This window comes from Thermobia domestica, chromosome 3 (assembly GCF_964235325.1).
Source record: "Thermobia domestica chromosome 3, izTheDome1.hap1.1, whole genome shotgun sequence".
NCBI lineage: Eukaryota > Metazoa > Arthropoda > Insecta > Zygentoma > Lepismatidae > Thermobia > Thermobia domestica.
This window is the reverse complement of record NC_137456.1, coordinates 323,781,371-323,795,594: the sequence shown is the minus strand read 5'-3', so window position 1 is coordinate 323,795,594 and position 14,224 is coordinate 323,781,371. Positions and strand designations below refer to the sequence as shown.

Here is a 14,224-nt window from a genome sequence, read left to right as displayed (position 1 = left end):
AATCAATTCCGAGGTTTACAAAAGATTCGTGTATCTCAAAAAACTACGCATGAGGACTTACACTTACTTAATTTTGTTCAGCTCATAAGATTATCAATTGGTATATATCTTATCATTGGTGTATGTATTTCCTGCAAACGCTAATAACATAGATCCTATATCTCATCTTCGGTGTATATATTTTCCGTAAACGCTAATAACGTATGTCTTGTCTTTCGTGTACGTATTTTCCGTAAATGCTAATATCTATCTTATTTCGGTGTAAGTATTTTCCGTAAACACTAATAACATATGTCTTATCTTTGGTGTATGTATTTTCCGTAAACGCTAAGATATGTCTTATCTTCAGTGTACTTATTTTCCGTAAACGCTAATATCATATCTTGTGTTTCGTGTGTGTATTTTCCGCAAACGTTAATAATATGTCTTATTTCGATGTATTTTCCGTAAACGCTAATAACATATGTCTTATCTTTGGTGTATGTATTTTCTGTAATCGCAAATAACATACGTCTCTCTGGTGTATGTATTTTCCGTAAACGCTAACATATGTCTTCTCTTCGGTGTAGGTATTTTTCCAAAACGTTAACGTCTTATCTTTGGTGTATTATATTTCGTAAACGCTAATAACAAGTCTTATCTTTGGTATATGTATTTTCCGTAGAAGCTAATAACATTGTAAGAACCTGGATTTGTTTTCTTTGCACAAAATGGCAGTGAATCGTTTTATTTACCTTTTGTGTGTGTAAGTGTGCCTACTTCGTGTAAAATGAACCATTATATCTAAATTTATTTGTCACAATTTATAAAATAAATTGTAAAAAAATTAACATCTTTTGATTATGCAAATCACATGATCACTTTTCCTGTGAAACTCTCGATCTGCTGATAGCTATCGCTAAACAAAAGCCCTCCAGTAGCCTTAAAAGAAAATCAGAGTAGCCAAATCCTTTTTTCTTTTTTATTTATTGGTTTTTACTTCAACACCTGTTTTGCTGTTGAGAACAAGACCTCCTGGCAACAAAAGTGCCAGCTAATTCCAACGAGCAGCTTCCGTGAAAGGTAATTACTAGTTTGGTTGACGTACAAAACAAAGAGAGCTCTGCTTCTTTTATCTTTTTAAAGTTAGATTGTCAGATAAGAAGCATAACACTTTAAGTGAAGTATTAAGAGAAAAAGAAAAAGAATGTATTGGCGAATTGTTTCATCCAATACATTTCAACGTCTTCTTTTGTTAAGTGAAAGATTTTTGTAATTCTTTTTGTTGAAGCAAGGACAGGACAAAGGAAACAAAATGACTTACCGGTATTTTTCAACTTCTTTTTGTAGTACCGATTTTCTCCATAAAGATGTATTGGAAAGAACATCCAGTGTTGCTTTCAAGGCATCAAGCTATCTCTATCATAAAATCCTTGAAGTTTCAATCAGTAGAGTCATTTCAGGTGTAACTGTGGGAAGGTGCTGCACCGACATAAAAGTTTAGACGACACTGACAACGAAAATGAATTATTTCTTGAAAGATGGACGATTAGGGTGGCGGGCAGTTAAGAAAGAGTCCACTGTATTAGATAATGTAATATAATATTATAAATAGTGAAATGAAATTTGTAATTGTACGTTCCATGATCATGCCCTTTAGGCTAAAGAGACAGTGAGATTAGAATGTGGGAGGAAACGGGAGTACCTCAGGAAAATATGGACATAATGTCTCCCGCTAGGAGCTCATATAGTTTAGATCCCGTGTCTCTCACCAGAAGCTCATGTAGTTCGGATCCCATGTTTCCCGCCAGGAGTTCATGTAGTTTGGATCCCGTGTCTCCTACCAGGAGCTCATGTAGTTCGGATCCCATGTCTTCACCAGGAGCTCATGTAGTTCGGATACCATGACTCCTGCCAGGAGCTCATGTAGTTCGGATACCATGACTCCTGCCAGGAGCTCATGTAGTTCGGATCCCATGTCTGCACCAGGAGCTCATGTAGTTCGGATCCCATGTCTCCTGCCAGGAGCTCATGTAGTTCGAATTCCATGTCTCACCAGGAGCTCATGTAGTTCGGATCCCATGTCTCCTGCCAGGAGCTCATGTAGTTTGGATCCTGTGTCTCCTGCCAGGAGCTCATGTAATTCGAATCCCATGTCTCACCAGGAGCTCATGTAGTTCGGATCCCATGTCTCCTGCCAGGAGCTCATGTAGTTCGGATCCCATGTCTCCTGCCAGGAGCTCATGTAGTTCGAATTCCATGTCTCCTGCCAGGAGCTCATGTAGTTTGGATCCTGTGTCTCCTGCCAGGAGCTCATGTAATTCGAATCCCATGTCTCACCAGGAGCTCATGTAGTTCGGATCCCATGTCTCCTGCCAGGAGCTCATGTAGTTTGAATCCTGCATTAAGTTGTAGGCTCACGGCTCATAGCCTCGCTGCTGAAAAGAGACGCTAAACTTTAACGACACCAACCAACGATATTGTACACCACAAACAAGGGATCGAACCAGGAACCCTTGGCATAATTTCCAGAATTGAATTTAAAAAAAAAATAAGAGAAAGCGCTGGAGAGTGTCGTACAGACCCTAAAAGCGAGTAGAAAATGTACAAAATGTGTTGTTAAAACCCAGTTAGCCTTTTCTTTATTCAATTGATATGTGTTACAAGCACAAAGAATGCAATTTGTTTTTAGTTTGTTATAGCATTAGAGAGAGGGCGCTGTTCTGTTAATGCCTACAGGTTTTAACACTGTTCTCCTTTCAGAAAAATATAGAAGACCAAAAAGAATAAAACATATACGCTTAGTTAAAGGACTAAATTTATCTCGCCTCTAAAAGACGAATAAGAAAATGAAAAAGAGAAAAAAAGAAGTACGTAATAACGTTTCTTTGTTGATGTCTGGAACGTTGTTTCTCTTTTTCTTTCTTTTTTTTCCTACTCCCTCACATAAGAGCGTGAGATGTCTGGATCATTTCCGACAAAATTCGTGGATTATCTGTATATTTTCTGGCAACGTTGAGTATTCATAAAAATTGTTTCGAGCTTAATATAACTACTGGAGTTTAAACCAATGAAAAGGAAAAGAAAGAAAGAAAGAAAGATAAAGAATTATCCTTCAATTGTAACGAATGAATTATTTGATGAAAATGAGATTAATGAACTCATTTGTGATGTGTTTGGACGGTACAGTAGCGAACGCAGTATTTTATCAAGGGGAAGAGGATTCAAGGCAAGCTTACGTGTCTATAATGTGGTAAATGCTTATTTTTGGATCAAAAGATCCAATATATTTGGGCAAATATTGTCTTGTACGCCTTATATCTACAGAACTACATACAGTGTAGCCAAAGCCAAACTATCATTTAACTCAGTATAATTACTTATTTCGTTAAAAAAAATCGATTTAGAGGCCGTTCAAAAATTTTGTGGCCCTTGATTCAAAAATGCATCAAAAGATCCAATATATTTCAATAAAAAAATTTCTTGCACGGTTATATCTGGAGAACTACATATAGTGTATCCAAATCCAACTATCATTTAACTCAGTATGATATGCTTATTCCGTAAACAATACGAAAACTCGATTTAGGGGCCATTCAAAAATGTTGAGACTCTTGATCCAAAAATGCATCAAAAGATTCAATATATTTCAATTTAAAAAAAAATTGTAGGCCCTATATCTGGAGAACTACATGTAATGTATCCAAGCCGAAGCTATCACTTAACTCAGTGTGATGTGCTTATTCCGTTAAAAAAATCGATTTAAGGGCAGTTCAAAATTTTGTGACACCTGATCCAGAAATTAGTTATTGACCAAGATCGCAATCTTTTAATCCATTTTTTTTGATCATTCCTAAAGTTCTTGTTTCATAATATCTTGTTCATGAGCACGGGGGTTAAAACCCATGAACCTTCCCTTTGCGTACGCACTGGAACGGTAATAAATTATGGCCAAGAATATCTGGATGAGAATTTATTACTTATCCTTATTTCAAGAAAGAGGTAATCCGGAAAACACGCTTCGGATAGTATATCCAGACAACGGATATCAAATAACAGATTTTCCGATAACAGACCTTCGACTATATTATAATAACGGATATCAGATAATGGCTTTGTATTACACACAGTTTTTTGTTGGGAGGAGTCCAAAGTTTGAAAGAGAGTTCACTCTTACAAGACACTACGTCTGTGTGGTATTGAACCGGTTTCTTTTTCTACTGGGTGGGCCAAAAATCAGGTGACAATCTTGTAACAGAAAAGTCTGTTGGGCTAGAGGTCCACGTTGACCATAGAATGAGTAGGAGTGGGGAACCTAGAAACATACATGACCACACGCCAACAAATTTCTGAAACTTTTTTTTTAAATATCATCTTATGTTGTATTATAGAGAATTACACACAAAAATGCTTAAAAACCGAATGATGATATTAACAATTTCCTGTGGGAAAACTCCCAGACTCCCTACTTGATTGAGGGATATTCCAAACCCCCACAAGGCCTGCCCCCACAGCGGACAGCCCCTAAATTCGCCCATGCTCAAGCACGAAATTTATATGCATTAAGGCAAGAAGACACACATAAGAAAAGGAAATCAACATGGCACATCAAAATATAAACTAGATGAACTTCTTTGAAGACGTCTCATTTTAAAAACAAAAGGTAGGAAAAATATAACCAAAATGTTGGTGTTGTCAACTTAGTAATTATTTCTACATAATAAATAAAATCTTTTTAAATGCAAAAGTATTCGTCAATTACTGTGTATAAAAATGGATTTATTAAAGATATTGAGCATCTACTCTCCAGTGACGGTATGCCTTGATCATTGAAAAACCAGAGGTGGTATGCCTTCATCATTGAAAAACCAGAGGTGCTATGCCTTGATCATTAAAAAACCAGAGGTGGTATGCCTTCATCATTGAAAAACCAGAGGTGTTACGGCATACCATCGCATACCGTCTCACTTCCACCACTGTCCATAAACCTAAAATATATTATAGCATATCGCAAATAGTTCCAGTGATCAGCAGCGGCAAAGTAAGGCAACATTTCAGGTACACACCAATCTGCTTTCCTTTCTGCCCTCGGAAATGACATCATTAATAAAACGGGTCTAATAAAGGTAATAAACGCACAAGCGAGTATTGCTACTTTGTTCACTCTTCTTCTTCAAATATGTCATCATACTTTCAAAATCTGTTACTTCAGCAACATCAATTATTGGATGTAAAATTTCTTCAGTAAACAGCCATAAAGCTTGTATGTTTTAAGGAAACGTTTTCTCGTCTAATATCTGCTACACACTATCAATGCACATTCCAGAATTTCTGTTAGTCCGCTTCCATCTGACATGCCATAAAATCATATTATTAAACTATTCAATGTAAAGTATGGAGATATGTACTCAAATATCATTATTCTTAATTATTACCACCATTTCTTCATTTCTCGGTCCTGAAAACAGAAAATTACATCTTATTTATGGAAACTTTACATTTAGATATGCATATTTGATCCGTCATATTGGACGCCACCACGAATACTTAAATTTCTGTAGCTTCGTTTAAGAAATGGACTTCAGTTTTGAATTCTTCAACCCAGAAAATATAGAAAATGACACCTTGTTTACAGAAATTGTTTTACATTTACAATATGAATATTTGATCCGTCATATTGGACGCCATCTTGAATATTTAGATTTATGTAGCTTTGTTTAAGAAACGGACTTCCTTTTTTAATTCCTCGGCACGTTAATCAGTAGGTCCACGTCTCATATAGCCCCGCTGCTGAACTGGACGTTAAACTCAAAATCAACTCAACTCAACCCGGAAAACATAGAAAGTGACACCTTATTTACAGAAATCCCTTTACATTTACAATATGCATATTTGATCCGCCATATTAGACGCCATCTTGAATATTTAAATTTGCCCATGGTAAGAAAGTGGCATCAAGCAGTTTGAAACCTACACATATTAAACTATCAAATTCAATCATAAAACTTTTGCCATACCACAAACAAAGGTTACCGTATTTTTCCCGTTTAGCACCTGGACTAGTGTCAGAAAATGAATATGCGGATTACAAATTTCGAACTACATTTGGTAATGGACATCCTGATCATGGATCTTGGTTCATATCCAGATAATGGGTATATTAAATGACGTAATCTCGAAATGTATGCAAATCACGGATAATATTCAGACGGCAGATCACATAATGATATCCCGAAAAAATATTGAGCAAGACGCGGGATCTTATGGTCAACTTTATAGTATTTTGTGGATCGTTGGATGTGTGACAACCCTGACAATACATCTATTTCATTTGGGACTGTACTTAGAAATTAAAATTTTCTACTTACGAGTCACTGTATAGTCTCAGTTCTAATTTTAGAGACTCAATCTCAAAGTCCTGAGGTGAAGCCTGCTCCAGCATTTCTTTTAGAGTTCAATGTCTCACGATTATGTACCGAGATTAAAGGAGACAGTGATGATGAGATGCTGGAATGATGAAAGTGGGAGGAAACGAGACAACGCTCAGTCCACCACAAAGATCACTTGGCGGGAGATGGGATCGAACTAAGAACCCCACACGCCAGAGGTGAGCACTCTACCATTGAGCCTCTACTCCAGAATTTGTTTCAAGTGGGTAGAATTAAAAACGTGTTTATAAAGTTACCATAAGAATAAGGATCACCTTGAAAATCCTTTATGTGCAATTTGATTAAGCCTGCATCCATGTTGTAATGTATGATATTGCTTTTGGAAGTTACACTTAGACAGTTGGTATGTAGCCAATAATGACGTCACGAAAGGAAAATATGACCAGAAAAAAAAAGTAATTATTATGTTGCTGGAACCAAACGAAGATAACGTACTTATCTTTTATGTTGATGTGAACACTTAATATGCATGCCAAGTTTCATTTGAGAATCAAATGCACCTACAGTCAGTCGTAAACTAGATGTTTTGTGTATCTTTTTTGTTTCTTTTTAAGCTATGCAAATATTGTTTTCGTAGCATATTCTCAGCGTTACAGTGCTTGAATAGTTTGACAGTTTTGCATTAGAGGGGGTAAAAAGAGCACGCTTGATTTAGTTTTCGCAATATGTTTTTGGTTGAAAAATTAAAATGGCCTCTTGTTGCAATAAAAAGAGACATCTTCGCGCACCAACAAATCACACGTAACATTTAATGGTTGCTGATAGTCTCGAAATGTATTTAGTTTTAAAGCTGGACAAGATTCATTTGTACTAATTTAGTTGTTATTTCAACAACAAAAAAATCTAGTTTCGTTTGTCACAACCCGTCCCCATTAGATTCTTTTATCCCGATGTAATTGGTGCACTTCTACCTGTTTATTTATATTTTTATGTGCACGGCGCTTTGATACAATAAACTTTAACCAGAAGTTAATAACCTGTGAACGTCTTCAGCTTACAAAGAATGTATTTAAGCTGATTTCAGTTGCAGATGGTTCTCACACGAGTGGTCAGTTGATTCCACATCTCCGAGATGCGTATATCAAGGGTATTTATGCAGATCAATAATTTCCAAGTATTTATTTTTAATAAGCGCTTGATGTAAAATGATAAATTTTTCATATTGATTGTACGTACTCACATAAACATAAATGTTTATTTACTTTGTGTATTATCATTATTATTATTTCTTAACCAATACATTCGATTTTCAATGGTACTAAAATTCTTCATCAGTCTTGATTTTAAAAACTAGCAAATTTCCCTATAGCAGAAAAAAATTCGGAATATAAACACACACTGCACTTACTTTCCGTCCAACAGGTTTGTTAAGTTCAAATCGGAAATTTGGTAGCCAATAACTCGGGAACTAAAAGTCTCCCACTTGACAAAATTTGAAATGTTGGTAAACATTAACAGGCTTAATATGTGAAATACCGTAATGTACAGGCATTTGGTTCTTGAGTTATTGGCTATCAGACTTGAGGTTTGGAGGCAAGTAAGTCCAAACCCCAACTTCAATGTGAAATAACTCACTGTCAGGTATAGAATTTGGTTTAACTTCGGAGTAATATCGTGGATAGCGTACCACATATAATGACGTTTTCGTAAGTCGAACTTCAGCTTTGATGGCCAATAACTCAGAAACCAAGTTTGTTTTAAGATCCGAGTAATATCATCGATATCATACCACATATAATGACGTTTTAGTAAGTCGAACCCCAGCTTTGATGGCCAAAACTCAGAAAGCAAATTTGGTTTAAGATCCAATTAATATTTTCGATAGGATACCACCTATAATGACTGTTTACTAACTCGAACCCTAACTTTGATTACCAATAACTCAGAAACCAAATTACAGCACCATAATGTTTCGTGTGTGTACTAAACTCGTCACATTCTATCATACTAATTTTGGACAAAATGTGACGAGTTCCATTAATCGTGTTTCAGTGAAATCTCCTGAGTTTTATCGATTATGATTTAGTGGAATTTCTTCATTTCACCAAGTCCAAATCCAAATTTGGTAGCCAATAACTCAAGAACGAATGGTATGTATACTATAATATTTCACGAACTTATTAAGCTATACAATCTACTACCACAACAAATTTAATCAAGATTTAATTAATATCGTTGATAGCACACCACTATAATGATGTTTCAGTAAGTCGAATCCAAACTTGGTAGCCAATATCTCTGGAATCAAAGAACTGTACACCAACATATTTCATATGTTTATGCAGCTAATGAAGTTTTATCATCATCCCAATTTTGGTCAAAATCAGCGTTTTCGTACGATATATACTGTCCTTCAGATATTGATTTTTTTTTAAATTAAGGACAAAATATTTGTGAACTGGAAACTGGATCACATATCTTAGTGTTTTTCTTCGACTACAGTTTATTCAAAATCTGTAGAATTTAAGAATTAAATTGAAGAGACGTATATTATATCTGAAGAGTTTTAAAAGCGATTTAATGAGAATAATTATAAATATTTGGACTTGTAAACACTACTTCCATCTTCACCATTAGTCCACCACATTGGCAAAATGTATCCTCCTTATTTTCAATAAAAGGTTTATACACTGACCCAGAATATTATGACCATATACCTAATATCTGTTATGCGCAATTTTGGCTCGTAGGACAGCAGTAACGCGGTTCGATATGGAGCAATAAGATCTTGGTAAGTAGCTGAAGGAATGGCGCGCCACATCTACACATGCAAGTCATTTAATTTCTGTAAATTCCGCGGAAGAACTCGAACCTAACGTTGAATAACATCCCAAACATGTTCAATTGGGTTAAGATCGAGTGAGTTTGTGAGGACATTACAAGAATTCAAATGCACCATTGTATTCCTCAAACCACTGTGGCACAACGGTGACCTTGTGACAAGGAGTGTTGTCCTGCTGAAAGTTGCCATTCTCAGCTGAAAATATGGTTGATATGAATGAGAGTACGTCATCACCAATAACCTGCCGATAGCTAGGAGTCGTCATTGTGTTATCCATACGCACTGCTTGGGCCCATGGATGACCACATAAAGGTTCCCTAAATCATAATGGAGCCACCACAGGCCTATCGCTCTTCATGTGTGCACGTCTGGAGTAGCTGTTTCCCTGGAAGACGACAGATTCTACCCGGGCATCGACGTGATGAAGGCAATATCATGAGTCATCGAATTATGCAACGTTGTGTCATTGCTCTGCGGTCCAATGACGATGGGCACGTACCTATTGCAGTCATTATTAATGATGTCGTGTGATTATTATTGGCACACGTGTGGGACATTGGCTGGGAGACTCATATCTAACGGCGTACGGTAAAATGTGTGTTCAGACACACTCGTGCTTTATCCACTGTTTAAATCTGCTGTTAATTCTGCCACAATTTGTGCCCTAGCCTGTTTTAGCATTCTCGGCAGTCTACGACGTATGATATGTTTAACTCTGATATATTGCTGGTCTTCCTAATGTTACATACAGTCATCATAGTTACTGATCGAATGAAATCTCTCTCAGCGTCTGGCGAGCGGTTCTGCTGTTTCCCTTGCCTCTTATGAGAATCCAACGACTTCATTCAAAAAAGTAGCGGATGAGCATAATGTTTTGGCTGGTCAGTGTATACCAAGTTTCATCTCCCTAACTTCAGATGCCCGTATAATACTCTATTCTTGACCCCCCAAAAATCTTTTTACCCTTCCCCACTTAGGACACACTCTAATTAAAGTAAAATTATAAAAATATACATCGACCCAAATGCTGTGTTCAAAAATTCATTTCTAACGGTTTAGCTATTTTCTCGGAAAGTGGTAACAGAAATCTCCTTTTTACTTTTTTATATATATAGGTTCGATTGAGTATTTCATCCCTTATTCCTTAACCGTTTATCTACACCATGGGCGCCCGAAGAAAATTTTCTAGGGGGACTTCCTAGTTGGTATATTATGTTTGGTATTTTTTTATTTTTAAAGAAATATAATCCATTTTCTTGAGCCAGGGGTTCCGGGACCCACCCTGCCCTCCTTTCGGGCGTCCATGTCTAGAACCAGTACTTTTGTGAAGAAGCCCATCATAAGTGAGAAAGGCGGAGGAAAGAAGATGAATTATTATATTCATTTTACTTAACACTTCTTGAATATTCTTTAACATTATATTTTCTTTTATTACATGAAAATTTGTATACAACTTCTTTTTGAATGTTTGTATAGCTTGAAATGTTTTAGATATGCTGGTAAGTAGGTTTGTATTACGGGAATGTACATGAGTGCATATGAATGTATATTACCAATATGGATTAAAAGACTTTCATTACATTTAACATACATAATAGTACACACGTACAAACAAGAGCCAGTTAAACTTTTATTCTGTTGAAAACCACTTTTGTAGCAGGTTCTTGCGATAGATTAAAAGTGGCTCTTATTGCCATCTTCTGTAAGAGATGTGATGAAAACAAACATTAAACTCATTCAATCAATCAATTTATTCAATTGAATCCTCCTCTTCTCGCTCACTCTATGCCTGTCTGATGTTATATGGCTGAAAATAAATATTAAACTCATTCAATCAGTTAATTCAATTGAATCTTCCTCTTCTTGCTCATTCAAACTCTGAAGTTATATGGCTGAAAATAAACATTAAACTCATTCAATCAATCAATTCAATTCAATTGACTCCTCTCTTCTCGCTCATTCTATGTCTGTCTGAAGTTACATGGCTGAAAATAAATATTGAACTCATTCAATCAGTCAATTCAATTGAATCTTTCTCTTCTTGCTTATTCTATGTCTGCCTGAATTTTTATAGCTAAAAGTAAACATTAAACTCATTCAATTAATCAATTCAATTGAATCCTTCTCTTCTCGCTCATTCTATGTCTGTCTGAAGTTATATGGCTGAAAATATATATTAAGCTCATTCAATCAATCAGTTCATTTGAATTGAATCCTCTTCTCGTTCACTCTATGCCTGTCTGAAGTATTATAATAGATATAATACGAAAGGAAAATCATTGTTATTTCAAATGGATCCATGGGCGGCGATTAGGGGGGGGGCAAAGGGGGGCAGTTGCCTCCCCACTTTTTTGAAGTGGTCCATTAAGGTATATAGTTTCATGTGGAAATGTTGTTTTTGTATGTATTACTGGTTTATAGAATAAATGGTGCTGTACAATATTTGCCGTTGCGTGAGTACGTATTGGTTGTCTTTCGGTGGAATTAAGAAAGATTCAGGAATTGGGTTTTAATTGCCAGTGAAAATAACCCAAAAATTAACCTATTGGAGCACAACAATTCCAGTATACTTTTACTTCTTCTTACAAGGGCTCCATATGTTAGTCAGCCGCTTTGAAACTAATTCAGAGAACAATTCGCAAAGAAGAAAAAAAAACGTTTTTACAAGTTATTCTTTAATTGCACAAAAATTGACAGTTTCTAAAATGTCTTTTCTTCTTTCTAATAATAAGGAATATTTTTAAAAAGAGAGTAATATGAAACAACTTCTATCTTTTCCATTGTTTTGCCAGTGTAATATGCGAGTGAGGTTTGTACGAGTTTAGGGGTGTACAAGTGTACCTAGGTATATAAATAATATTTAGTGAATTCAACATAATTCTAGGTTTTAGAATCATTTTCTATAACTGGAGTGTGAAGTGATTCTAAGTACTCTGTTTTGATGTGGTTCAAAAAAGTGAACACTGCACCTAAAGGTAACGAACATGTTTCGGGAAGCTCAAAAGTAAATATTTCTTTAAATGTAGCATATGTTTGTATTATTTACTGTCTTTCATTTTCTAACAGTAACTAGAACCCAGAAGTTGAGGAAAAATTCTCTTTTGTACGAGTGCCCGAGAACGAGGCTTAACATTGTATATGTTCATTTTGGGTCATTGTAGGCCAGAACATGGTGGATTTTATTGGTCCTTTTTTTCTTTTTTCGGCGTTTTCTTTCTGTTTCATTTATTGGTCATTTTAAGTTTTTCATAGGTCTTAACGTCCTTTTTTTTTTTTTTTTTTGCACATTTTTCGATAATAAATTTATTGGCCATTAACTCGAATCACCACCACCTCTTAAACATCTTTCCTTTAGTAAAGAAAATTCAAAAGATAAGACATTCTTCAACGACTGGACTGAAAAGACCAGATCTGCAACAAACACAAGTCAGATAATGAAGCATAACAATCTCCTCCAGCAAGGGGGTGTGAGAGTGGGGAGTTTCTTATTTTAGTTTGTACTTCAGTTTGTTTAAGAAGGACAGACCGTTAACATACCAGAAGCTTGTATTTCTTGAGCATTATATTCATCAAATATGTAATTCTAATTAAATTGGGTCTTATTTTTACATCTTTCTTTTTTCAGTTTTTAGGTCCTTTCCCGAGTTTATATGTAACTTCTACAAAACAAGCCTCATTATTCATTATTATGATTAATATTATCCTTTCTATTTATAGTATTTGTTTTGCAAATTTGTTATTAAATAATCTGATCTCACAATTTTCCAGACAGAATTTTAAGATGTTCATGAGCAAGGAATCAAATTTCTTCTTACACTTGTTGTTGAAGTGTACAAAGTGCTAATACCTACTTGTGTTGCTCTTGTCAATTTACTTAATAAAATATGAAATACGGTATTTTAAATGAAAAAGATAGTATCCTATTAGTTATACAACCTTTTGGCAAATAAAGTGTTGGAAATAGACCAGGGAAACTAAGATTGATACACAAATATTCAGATCATGTCTTGCCCCCCCCCCCCCACTTTTAACGTCCAATCGCCGCCACTGAATGGATCTATTATCCAATGAACTATTCATTGTTTTCTCTCACACTGATATAAAATAAATTGCAATTTTAAGTAGATTTATGTAGAAATGTCTCGTTACTTTATTGATTATATTGTATTTATTTTCTAGTTCAAATGAAGATATTATCCAACTCATTCGTGACGGTGAACATGACGACATCGGAGCTGAGAAATTACGCGGGCTACTCAAGATATTACCTGAAGTCGATGAACTGGAAATGCTGAAGGCATTCAACGGCGATAGGAGTAAACTTGGAAATGCAGAGAAGTTCCTTATGCAGCTCATCGAAGTACCTAAGTAAGTTCTATCAATATGTATTCAATGAGCATTTAGCGAGAGTGTTTATAGTATACTTTTAGTGTCTTTGTTTGCGTCTTGACTCTTTTCTGGTAAGTAGTTCGGTTTCTATTTCCGCTTTGGGATTTCTTTGTTTCAAATATATGCACATTCGTAGTTGGAACACAGGCATTCCGGAGCAGAAGTAGAAATTGAGCTACTTACTAGGAAATAATCAAGATATAATCAGATAGACTTTTAAAAAAGTACACTACAAGCACTCTCGTTAAATGATTTATTAGGTATGAGAGTTTTCTGGTAATTAACTCGTTTTCTATTGAGTTGATGCATAAGTTTGTAAGGTTCTTATTCTGCTGTTCTGTCAATTCAAATAGAAATACAACATAGGCATAACATTAACATATTCTAACGATACATTGCATGCATTTTACTGTCACTCTCATTAACTCACAATCACTCAGTGATGTATTCACCTCCACTATCTATGACCTTCTGCCAACGTTCAGGTAGCAGTTCAATGCCTCGCCTGTAGAACCGTTTTGGTTTTGACTGGAAGAAATCTGTTAGCCATTGGTCAACAGAAGCATTTCCGTGCTGTTTTCTTAGCAATTGCTTCATTCCCGTACACTGCACAAACTGTTCTCGC

At 35.6% G+C, this 14,224-nt stretch overlaps 1 protein-coding gene across 2 annotated transcripts in view; it reads left to right on the top strand.

The window, feature by feature from the left end:
• Window positions 1–14,224, top strand: part of LOC145681179 (uncharacterized) — a gene marked incomplete at its 5' end in the record, with an annotated part of 393,968 nt that overhangs the window by 312,874 nt on the left and 66,870 nt on the right. For both annotated transcript variants that reach the window (XM_081752658.1, XM_081752657.1), the window contains 1 exon segment: window positions 13,390–13,578. In XM_081752658.1, coding sequence (XP_081608784.1) covers window positions 13,390–13,578 — 189 coding nt within the window.